General features: G+C 38.2%; 1 protein-coding gene across 1 annotated transcript in view; it reads right to left on the bottom strand.

The window, feature by feature from the left end:
- LOC104161923 (receptor-interacting serine/threonine-protein kinase 2-like) overlaps positions 1-2426 on the bottom strand; it is a 12616-nt gene extending 10190 nt beyond the window's left edge. Inside the window, exon 1 of the mRNA XM_009700510.1 lies at positions 2275-2426. Coding sequence (XP_009698812.1) covers positions 2275-2426 — 152 coding nt within the window. The remainder of the gene's footprint in view (positions 1-2274) is intronic.
- Positions 2427-12376: the final 9950 nt, after the last annotated feature.

The following is a 12376-nucleotide window of genomic DNA, read 5'->3' on the forward strand; positions in this document are numbered from 1 at the left end:
TTTAAAAAAAAAAAAAAAAAAAAAAAAAGGAGGTTTAGAGGCAGGTTAGGCTGAAGGGAATTTCAGCTAGAGATGAGGTAGTGTAGGATGTGGAAATGAGAGCTAACCGTATGGTTGACCACAAGCTAATATAATTCTACAAATAAACCCAACATTATATCATCTTCCAAACAATTTTTAAAAAATGAAGCAATCCCTTGTGTAGTGTATTTTTCTAATACAATGTGAAAGACCTCTGGATGCTTTAAATGGACGTAAGAACACAGTTTAAAGCACGATTGAAGTGTGAAGGCAGGAGAAATGTGAATTATATGAAATGATATATCAAGAAAATTCAAGTTTTTTCCCCTTACTGTCCCCAAGAACTTGTATTGTATCCTTTTACTAATAGTGAGATCCACATTTACAAGGAAATTATGATCTTCTGTGCTTATCTAATGGGACCATGTTATATAAATAATATATGATATAGCATGTCATAATATGATACAAAAGTAAAGCCAAATTCAGATTCAATGTAAGCAGCACCACTCTAGTCACTTTGCCAAATTTGATTCAAGCTCAACTGTAGTTGGGTGGTAGACCTGAATTCAACAGAGTTCATTTACAGAGAATAACAAAGCTTTGCTTTGATCATCACCAGAAGAATAAAGTTTTGTTGTCTAAGGACTTCAAGCAGTTACTTCTTCGTGCACAGGAAACACTGACCTGTCAATTCAATCGTGCATTTTCATGGAAATAAGTAAACTTCTGATACAGGTTCAATTTTTGTTAATTGTATGTTTGATTTTGAAGATCTGATTATCTATACTCTATGGTACTTGTGAGCTGAAAATTCATAGAAATGAATTCAAAATTCAGTTGATTTCAACAGACCTGGAGCTCATTCTCATTATTCTCATCAGCCTTTACATTGAGACTTCAGTTTCAGTTTCTCATACTTGTTGTGGTGATTCACAAGCCTGTAAACTAATCACTGGAAGTAATTCACAGCCCCACCTGTTCTAACACTTATTTCCACAAATCTAAATATTTATCTTCAGAACATACTTAAGCATTTTGCAGCCAGAGTAAAACACAGTTTATTTTCTCAGCTCTCCTAAACACTGTGTAGTGTAAATAGGAGATCAGAATGGTAGAGAGAAAAGCAAAACAGTGGCTTTAGTTTTAGGGAGCAAGTTTGAGTGAAAAGATGCCAAATCAGGATAGCATGTTCAAAGCAATTCAAAGCAAAGTAAAATGTTGATTTCTGTAACTTTAACTGTTTTGTTTTGGTGTTTGTTTGATTGATTTAAAGAAGATGCAGACAAGGGATGAAGGAAACTTTTTTCTTTGAACAAGCTACCAGACAAATAATGTTTGTTCAGATTACAAAATTGCTCAACTTCTATTGTCTAAAAACAAGCGATCTTCCCCTCCAACCACAAAAAAACACCTTAAGATGTTTACCTCTTCCCAAATTCTGGCAGCATTTGTTTTTTGAAGTGTCACTGACAATTTAAACTGTCAATTTAAAAATATTTGTATGACATACTGTTTTTTTCCGTCCCCTGTCTTTATAATAGAACAAATGAAACACTGTATATTTGCATAGGGCACTTCCGTATTTTACTTTTAACAAAAGCCACCTGAATGGCAGCCTTCTCAGTTAACAAGAGTAACTAGTCTGTAGATGCACATCAGACACTCCTCTTTTGATAAACAGTCAGGTCAGTGCATTCCCTAAAATACTTTGGTCTTGCTTCATCAAAAGTAGCTTGTGGTTATTCTTGGAAATGTTCTGTGGTTCTGGAATTTTGTGTTCAGTAGGCTGATGCCTGTCAGTTACTGCTCATTTGTTTTTATAATTACAACATGTACACATCTCACTGCCTTGTAACCCTGACCATTATCCCTCTCTCCTCCCATTTCTCTAATCTCTCACCTGTACATGCTGGTTTAGCTTAAATTCAACTGAGATGTCTTCAGGGACCTCCAGAAAGATGTAATGCCGAGTATTGCTGATAAGAGTTTGTAGACATTATTATAGTAGAGATAATTAATAACTTCAGGATTAAGCTCTACTTTTATAAAAAATTGTAAAAAACCATAGAGCTTGTTTCTCAGTATAACTGCCTACAAATTGCCTCTTGGCTCATCAGGATTTCTGGGAATGGAGATGTGTTTAGGGATCAGATGATCCTGGGGGCATGCCATGATTCATTCTGGTGCCATCCATCGCTGCAGGTCTGTGGTGCCCACCTGCGTGGTTAGTTGGCCACATAAGACACATACCTCTCTGTAGTGTCCTGTCTGGTCAGCAGCTTCACGGAGATGTCAGTGTTCCAAGAAATATGAAAGGCTTTGAGTGCAAAGCCTGAGCTTGTCCTGGTCAAGGTAAAGCTATCCAAATCTTCCTGGGCTACTACAGGTAATGATTTGGCCATTTCTTGATTGCTGGCTTAGGGGGACAAAATGGCAGGAAAAAAAAAAGTTTTAAGAACTACTTTTTGCCACTACTACCAAAGCACAGTGAAGTTGCACCAATAACTATTACCCTAATCCAACAGGCTTCCTTTTCCCACTTGCTGTCAGACTTTCCTTATAAAGACAGGAAAAACACGCTAATTGCAAAGTAGTGTCTGGACCATAACTTGCCATCTGAGGCTGCAAAGTGCTAATTAATTGCTCATTATTATTTCCATCTGATGACTTTGAAATGTTGGGCCATTATTTATAATGTAAAATGTGATTTTAAAGTGATACTGAATTATGTAGACAACAAACTAGTATCTTACAGTTACATGGGTGACAAATATAGTTTCCCTGCTTCTCATAAAAAAGGCAATTATTCAATAATACATGTGAGTGTGTTCTGCATCATTCTTGCATATCTTCTTTAATACAACATCACATTTGAATGCAAGAGCAAGGTAAAAGGAAAATTTACTGCTGCTTTAAGCTGGCAGAACTCTGCTAAATGGAGTTGTGTCTTTATAGCAGCCACTAATTTGGCCAATACTGTCTCTATACAGTACATCTCAAGGGCCATTTGAATCTCTCAGACACATTGCATGGCAATGCACGTGGATTAGAGATAACCTCTGCAAAGCATCACTGTGTTACTACATGAGCAACATTTTTTATTACATCTGTGAAACTACTTTAGACTAGAGATAACCAAAAGTCAGTGGTGAAAGAAAACAAGGAAGCTAAGAAAACAGATGTGATAAAACCATTGGTAAGGATTACTGCAAGGTCAATGAGTCAGTCAGAAGAACTCAAACTGGAATACTCCCTTCAGAGCCTGGTAGACCAGGGCTAGAAAAGGAAACACATGGGGGAACTGAAGTAACAGGGCCAAAAATTTGAAGTAGCCAGTAAGGACTGTTGAGTGTGAGATGTGTCTTTCTAGAAGATGAGTTGTACAAAAAAAGCTCCTGGGATGCAGAAGGCTTGAAAGTCTTCTGACCTTCAGCAGATCACTTGTTTTCCACGAGTGAAATAGAGACAAAAAACTGAAGATAAATTAGCCGATGCTTATGGCTGAACTGCTTCTAGTTCACAACCAACTTATTTTTGATTAATCTCAGTATCTCAGCTGTGCCATGCAGGCACATTCACAATAGACAGGTACTAAGCTCAATTTTGCGTCTAACCGCAATCGAAATGCAAATAAAAATTCAGCAGTTGATTTACCAGTTTAACAGTATTTGATTCTGATAGGAAAGCATAGTTGAACTTTTTGCTTTGTGTTAGATTATTGTAGTTTGAAAGTAATAGCTGCTTTAGGTGCTTCACTTAGAGTTTCCTTAAAGAACAAATCCAATATGGTATGAGGCTGATGGACAGGTTAAGAGTTTCACAAAATTTGAAAACATTCATCTGAATGAAGACAAATTTCCAAATGAGCCATTTATCCTTTAAAGTTGCAAAGACAGACCACACAGATCTACCAATCCTAAATAGAAAGGAGGTAATCAAAAGGCTGGCAGGAGCAAAACTATGTTTCATTTTTATTTTATACTATGATAAATAATCATTTAAATAGCCAAAAGAATTTACTCAACTCCAAACACAGTACAAGGAAGATCAAACAATGAATACAGGATCTAGACCATTCCTGAAAGTATTTCTTTTTATTTAAAATTGAATCAAGTAAAGCTCTAACAGTTTTTTTAAACTCTGGCTAACTGGCTACTTAGGTAAAAATAAGCTAGCCATCAGCTCCTATTTTGGATTTGCAAAACCTAATTTAATTAGAGATTTTCTAAAAGCAAAATGAAACCACTTCAATCTTTCTCTGTTCCAAACCACAATATGCCAAGCACTGTTGTCCCTGTGTCTGAGTCGCTGTCCCTAAAATGAGAAATCTTTTATTTCTCCAGGGTGCTACCCAGATTCCTAAAACAATTGGAAGGACTAATCATGGAATACGGGACTATCATGGCATTACAGGTAACAAAGTCTCTTTCTGCCCCCCAGATTGCAAGTTTCATACTAAAACCATTTTTTCAATAGTTCTGCTCTTCTGAATGCTTTTCCTCCTAGACCCTTTTAAAAACTATCAAACCACAAACCCAATATTCCTTAGGTGACCTTTGCAATGAAGGATTTTGTATTATTTATTAGTAAGACATAAAAGTTTCAGATAACTTTGTCATCCTCCCCTAGTTGGGCAGGCAGGGGCAGGAGGGGGACTGCCATTTATTTCAAGTTTCTAATTTTAAAGGTAATTTTTTTACAAGTAATTCATAGCGAAGATGTTTTGCTTAGTACAAGAGAAACTCTACATTATGTTAATATACATATGTCTCAATAAAAGAAATTGGAGACAAAAATCAACTTACCTCTGGAAATATGGGCATAAAAGCTATGGAACAATGGAGTGAAGCTACTGCAGATAGCAAGTGCGAGTCGGCTTTGAACTGCATTCAAACACAGCTCGACTTTTCCTGCTTGTGAGTCAGTGGCTTTGTTGATCTCTCCTTTTATTGGCTGCCTGCAAACATCTAATATTTCCTGGTCAGATACACAAACTGTAACTCTTTAGTGACTGCAGATGGGTTTGCATAAGCTGGTTTGTTAACTGCCTGTAATTAATAACAGCGATTACAGAAAAAGCAATTGGATAGCTACTTTTTCCACAATAAGGAATGCCAAGAGGGAAAGCTATATAACAGTGAAAAACACCATATTGAATACAGCCCAGATGCAGAAGCGTGTAGAGCTGCATGGCGATTGTGCAGCTGATGCTTATCTCCACAGTAGATCAAGCCAACAGCACAAGTACAAAATCCCCTTAAACTTTTTAAGTCCAGTTGATCTTAAAACAGGGAAAAAGTGCTGCTTTTCTGGTTAGAGGTGAGGTAAGCATAGGGGTAACATTAGGTTGCAACGAAGTCAGGATCAATTGGCCGTCAAGTAACTCTGCTGAAAAGGATGTAGGGGTTATGGGGGAAGTTAAGTTGATCATGAGCCAACAGTGTGCTGTCATCACAAGTGGGAAAAATTGCATACTGGGCTACATTAGAAATGCAGTCGGCCAAGTGAGAGAGGTCATTGTGCCTCAGTACTCAGAAATGGTGAAGGCTGCATCTGAAATATTGCAGTCAACTTTAGGGCCCTCAGTTCAAAGAAAAATGTTGAGAAGCTGGAGAAGATGCAGTAGACAGCTACCAAGATGGGGTCCTAGAACACATAGGGGAGGTTGAGGGAACCAGTCTTCAGTCAGGTGAAGGAGGCTGGGGAGGGAGGCATCTGCTAGAAGCCTACAGCTACTTCAAGATCAGTTGTAATGACAGAGCCAAATTCTTCTCCATAGTGGCAGATAACAACAAGTGGCATAGGCAGATGTCTCTACTTCAGAGGTTCAAGCCAGATGCTAGAAAAAGTTTTTCACTAGGTGGATAATGGGCCACTCAGGCTGCAGAGTTTCCATCCTTTAAGTTTTCTAGACTCAGCTAGGCAAAGCCATGGCTGACATGATCCAGCACTGCTAGTACTCCTGCTTTGAGCAGGAGGCTGGGCTAGAAAATACCAAAAGTCCCAAATATCTTTAATTTTGTGAAAGCTCTGTAAGCCTAATTGTGTTCCTGCTAGACCCCTAGCATATACATTCATACTGAAGGTTGATGAGACTGCTGGATGCAGAGTGGAGACTTTAGGAGAAAGCAGTCATTTCAGTTGATTGCATTTATTCAAACTTTCCACTCCGTGAAGACTGCCTTTATTTATAGAGTCTGACTTTAAAACCCAGTGTCAGTCAGTGAGATTCTGTCCATGGACTTCCGTTGGTTTTGGATCAAATCCTAACCCCCCAGCAGGGAGGGAACAAGCAGTAGGGCAGTTACCTAATCCTCCTATGATCACAGGAAAGTCCCTTATATCTAAAAATCATGTGGCTAGGGCTTTGTGGCCCAAGAGGAAGCACACTACAAGTGGGGAGTGTGGAGTACGCCTTCATGTACAATGTGTTTTTTCCTGACAGCTGTAGCTATGTGGCTAGCATCAGCTTCTCTGCCCAGCACACCCCTCCAAAAGTGAAATTAGTATGAGGGAGCTGAAGTAGCAAAGGTAAAACAAGTGGGCTGTAACAGTCCTGGAGAAAGCTGTAAGCATGTCAAGTTGCTGTGGCCACAGCATCCTCCTCCCCTTGGCTTTGATTTGTCAACAACGCATTCATTTGTGTCCATAGTCTACACTTCTGTAAAAAGTCCATGTTTTCTCCTATTTAAGGTATTAGCCTGTCAGGCTCAGAATGTGCTGCAGCAGAATCACGGCTGTTCAAAATCCTTACAGCTAATTAAAGAAACTTCTTAGGGGAAGCTTTGTAGACAGTTTGAAGGGCTTAATTTTTAAGAAATTCTTTGACACTTAAAGTAGTCTTAGGTATTTCTGTATTTTTAGAATATCACGTGCTGAGGAAGCAGAGTACTAGAACAATCCTGCATTTGTTTACTTCTTTTGACTATTGTTTTCAGCTTAAAAAAACTCAGTATAAAGCTATAAAGCTTAATTTTAATCCATATTTGGAGAAACCAGAAACTTGCAGGCCAATTTGCAGTGCTAGTCTGAACTAATTAAACATCATTATTACTGAACATATTTAATTGAAAAGAATCAGTATTTTACCTACACATAATTTATCCAGAGAAATGTAAATCCTCTCACATAATATGAGAGCTTATAAATAATAGGCAAGGAAAAAACCTCTATAGGCTCACCCAAGGGCTGTCTTGTGCAGTAATTTGACAAAATTAAGAAAACTAAAGTTTAATTTGACTGCCAGTAAGTTGTTGGGGTTTTTTTGGATATTTTTTTTTTTTTTTTAAATTATGGAAAATACTTGGAATAAAACCTTCCAGCCAGGAATAATGGGTAAGACAGGCATTGTATCTTTCTAACCCTCTATGCATAGGATTATTTCATTGCCTTACAGATACCTAAATACATAGATACTGTAAAAGTACAGACAACTCTTGCCAAAACCAGTAGCTGCTTGATACCTAGAGACTGTGTGCTATCATCAAGGACAGGGAAAGACTGAGATCCTAACAGAAATACCACCGAGTGCACTTCCGACCATATGCAAGGGGAAACAACAATAATCAGGAAGGTAATCTGAAGAGCACTTAAGATGACCATTATGTGAGTGTCTGCCAGGTTCCTTATTTAGGGAGCAAATCCAGCCATCACAGCAGGATTGGAATTACACATAACACACACTGTCTGACTATATCTGCAGGAATAATTCAAAGACAGCACGTTATTTCTCATACGCACATTTGTTCATGCTAAATGACAGCCCAAGTCTTTCAGAAGAGTCATGGATCTCAAAAAACCCAAAGACCAGTTTTTATTTCATTCAGAAGACAAACAAAACTCTGAGTATCAAAGAATGAACAGTAAAAAACCTATCACATTTAAACTTTTCAAAGTGTCCAAAGGTCTTTTAAAAACCAACCATAACAATGCAAGAAGAACTAGAACATTTGCTTTTTCAATCCAAACATGGTTTTGTGGCTCACTCACAAGCTGAGACAGTATTTAGGGAACACAAACATATTCTTAACATCCTGAAAGTAGGAATAATAGTCACACTTGAAGGATAACACAGTTTAAGACATGAGTGTTTATAAGCCTCCCCCTCATAATAGTCATGCAGAGGGAAGCCAGTTATAATCAAATTTAAAAAAAAAATGGGAGCTTTACAAGAAGCAACATTAAAGTACCACAGCATAAGACAAGGCATTAATAGAGCGCGTATGTGCAATAAAAGAATGACACAGTACCAGAAGATCGAAGCATTAAGATGACCCAAATACCAAAGCCTCTGATGCATGTTCAGTAAATACTACACTTTGATATTTCAGAAGAGTTCTCATTATCATTTCTCAATCTGGTTATTCCAGTTGAGCATCTGTACAGGATAACTTTTGGCAAAGAGGTAGGTTCTAAGGTGCCATTTCTTTGGCACCTTGTGTATTTCAGGAGGTCTTGTAAGAAGTGAATATTAAAATGTTGTTAGGCTTCGAATCTGTGGGATTCAAATGCTCTGTATTTAATCTTTAAAATAGCCAAAGCTATAGTGCATGAGTGTAGCCAATGATACAGTCATCTTGTTCTAGAAGACAGGACTCCAAATAGGCACAATACACAATACTTGCCCATTGTAATGGGATACTTCAAGATACAGAATTATGGTGTCCATTTCATGGATTTGCAGTTGAACTCAGGCTTCTTTTTTTTTTTTTAGTTCAAGAAAATTGTTTCCTCAAACAGCCATGCTATGCTATTTTGGAAAACAGTTGTACCATTCACCTTGTCATTAATGAGATGACTAAACAAGAGTATGATAGCTGCGGGTCTTAGGAAGTTTCTGTAAATGAGCAGTGTCAAGCACCTCTGCTAATTAAATTGTAGCACAGAAATGTATTAATTCTTTACCCAACTGTTTTAAATAGTGGAATCTTAAGCAGGTATCACACAATTATTAATTCATGTAAATGTGAACAACAAGAGGAAGAATGCCTGGACTGCAGAGAGCTTAGGGTGTCATACCTCAACTTGTTAAATGGTGTGTAAAAAGTGCCCTAGTCCACATCCCGGGCATTTGCGATCTGTTTTGGAACATGATGTACTAAACAGTATTAAGACAGGGTGGAGAAATGCTAAACCTCCAGGTCCATCAATTATGTACCTGCAGATAAATAATTCCAGTAAGCTAGTAGTGAAATGACAGAGGCCTAGATTGTATGACCTTGCTGTGAATGTATAGTGTAGGTATGTAAGAGAATATAAGCAGGCTTCCAAAGCCTTTACACATACCAAGCAAAACTCAAGCTCTCTTAGACAAAGGAGCCTAGTGAGCACTCCCACCTTGCTCCCCTAAGGATATCTATTCCAAGGAGAGAAAAAGAACAGCCATATTCATCAAATCCCCAAAAGAAGCCCATCCTATAGAAGAGCATGACACTAACATCTTTACCAACGCCATGCCTACCTCCTGGATTTTCCACTGGAAAGTGGACAAGTTTTTTAATTGGCTTGATCCCAAGTGTTGTGTTTTCTCTACATAGCAATTCTGAAGTATGAACATAGGCAAGTAAGCACAAATAATGAACAGGGAATTAAAAAAAAATAAATCTAAACTAAATGTTGTGTTTCCATTGTGAGGCTGGTTTGTTTTGAGATTTTTTGTTTGTTTTTCAAAGTTGCAACAACATGTACTTTAAAGGCATCTGAAGGATGCAGATTGCTACTGACTTCCTTTTAGGTGTTGGTATAATCAAGTCTGCTTGTAGACCACTTGCGTTTAGTGACATGGAGAAAGAATTCTGAATTGCAGTAAATGTCAGTGGACTTTCAGACACTCTTAGGGTGAAACTATGCTCAACTAAAATTGACTTCTATTGAGTTCATATTCTTTGAATTTGGTCATTAACACACAAAACTGGAATTAAGTTCAACACTACTAGAGATAGGTACTTCCTGCTCTTCTGTAGAAAGCAGCCAACTAACACAGAAGACATAAAAAAAGGAGAATTTACCTTGGTTTCCCAACAGTCTTTCCAACCACAAGTGTCATTGCCCTTTGCAGATCAAAGGGCAATTTGTCAGCCTGAGAAATTTCAGCTGGCCTAGAATCCATGAATTGCATGAGTGATATGAAGAGATAGCATCTAAAAGAAGAGAAAGCAGGTACTTTTATACCAAAAAATCTGCTTATGGAACTTCAATCCTGTTCAAAATCTATTAATAAAATAGCTTTAACAGATCTTGCAGTAATCAAGAGGCTAAGTACAAGTTTCAGCTTTCATTTGGAGGCTGTCAAATCAAAACCCTCTGAGACTGTATTCATTACAGACCCAAGAGTTTGGAAGACAACTAGAAAGAGCACAAGACATTGTTTTTTATTACACTTATTGTCATTGAAAACGTTAGTTTGAGAGGCTGAATTTTTGAATGTTTGAGATGGCAACATTGCATACAGACTCTTCAAAGGAGACTAAACATTGCCATCTTTTGCTTTTGCTTAGCACTTTCTTCCAGTAAATTTTTAATTGCTTAGCCCATGGAGATCAGTATAATTTCTCCTGTGAAAGTGATGAGAGAACAGGGACACGCAGTGAGAGAGACAAGTAGGAAGCGTCCAAACAGGCTAGAGAACCCAAGTGCTGCCTGTCCTCAGTCCTTTCCAAAGAAAGCTAGCGTTTCATCTGTAGCAAAGACACTTGAGCCAAAAATATAATAATTAATAGTCACATCATTTAAGAAAATGTTGCAATAATGCAGCATAATCTTCTTTTGGGACTGATATTCTGACTTTTTAAGTTGTCAGTTAGATAACTATCCATTTTAATACAGGCAAATGAACTTAACTGAAAAGTAAGCTGTTATTCTAATAATATCACCTTAAGTACTTTTTTGCCTTTTGCTTTTTAAAGTTGAAAATAACAGCGAGGCATGAGTGAAAACAGGCTGTACAAGGTGGACTTTGTTCTATTGTTCTTTCAAGGAAGTAGCAACAAAAAGAAATGACCCGTTGCAAATTCCACCGTTGCACTGAGAGAGACAAAAAACCAAACCATTTCAGGACATGGATAAGCCTTGGTGACGTATAATACACCCACTTCCTCTTGGCTCCGCTGGTACAGGAAAACAGGTAGCAAAACAGACAGCTGTATAGAAAACATTAAAAAGGAAACATTTAGAAATTGTGCAAGAGAAGCTGATGACCCCTAACACCAGCAGACTTAGGGAAAAGCTGTGGTCTTTCCAGCTTGCGTAGATGCCAGATGTAGGCTCAAGTTCATGATTGCAAGCTGGCATTAAGTATATTTGCACAATGGTATGCACATCTCCAGGAAATAATTTTCCTCATAAAGCAAAATACAACAGCATACATTTGGCAGTGTGTACACCAAATTTAGTGACTCTCCGGGTTAATAGGCAATGGTCGTGCTGCCACTCAGAAGCAACTCAACAGACTGAAGGAATGAGCAAACAGGAGTCCCAGGAAGTTCAAAGGGAAATGCCAGGTTCCACAGCTGGGAGGAGTAACTGCAGGCACCAGTACATGCTGGGGTCCAACCAGCTGGAAAGCAGCTCTGCAGAAGAGAACCTCAGAATCCTTAGTAGATAAGCAGCTGAATGTGAGCCAGCAATGTGCCTTTCTGGCAAAGAAGGATGACAAGCATCATGGACTGTATTAGGAAGAATGTTGCCAAGAGGTCAAGGGAGATCTTGCTCAGCACTGCTGATACCACATTTGAAGTTGCATCCCCAGTTCTGGGCTTCCCAATACAAGACAGACATGAACATACTGGAGTGAATCTAGCAAAGCGTCAGGAATGTGATCAGATAATTAAGCAATTGGAGTATCTGACACAGAAGGAGAGGCTGAGAGAATGAAGATTTCTTAGCTTCAAGATAAGGCTCAAAGATATCTTGCTGATGTATATAAAGACCTGACAGGAGGAAGTAAAGAAGATGGAGCAAGACTCTTAGTGTTGCCCAGTGAATGGACAAAAGACAATGGGCAGAAACTGAAATACAAGAAACTCCATTTAAACATAGGAAAATACTATAAAGGTGATTGAACACTGGAACAGGTTGTCCAGAGATTTTGAAGTCTCCATCCGTAAAGATGTTTAAAGTCCAGCTGAATGTGATTCTGTAAGCACAGCTTGATTAGACTTCCTCTGTTTTTTTGAAAAAAACTTTCTTCAAAATAACTGAAATGTAGTTCTAAGAAAGGATGTGACATCAAGTGTTTTTGACTGCTCGACACTGTTACTAGCTTTGAACTGTTGAAAAATTAGGGAAAATCTCTACTGGGCGTGTCAACCCTATTTGGGTTGTTTGAGTTGTTACATGTGACTTCATAAGATAA

This window comes from Cariama cristata, unplaced genomic scaffold, assembly GCF_000690535.1.
Source record: "Cariama cristata isolate BGI_N322 unplaced genomic scaffold, ASM69053v1 scaffold2960, whole genome shotgun sequence".
In the NCBI taxonomy this organism is placed as follows: Eukaryota; Metazoa; Chordata; class Aves; order Cariamiformes; family Cariamidae; genus Cariama; species Cariama cristata.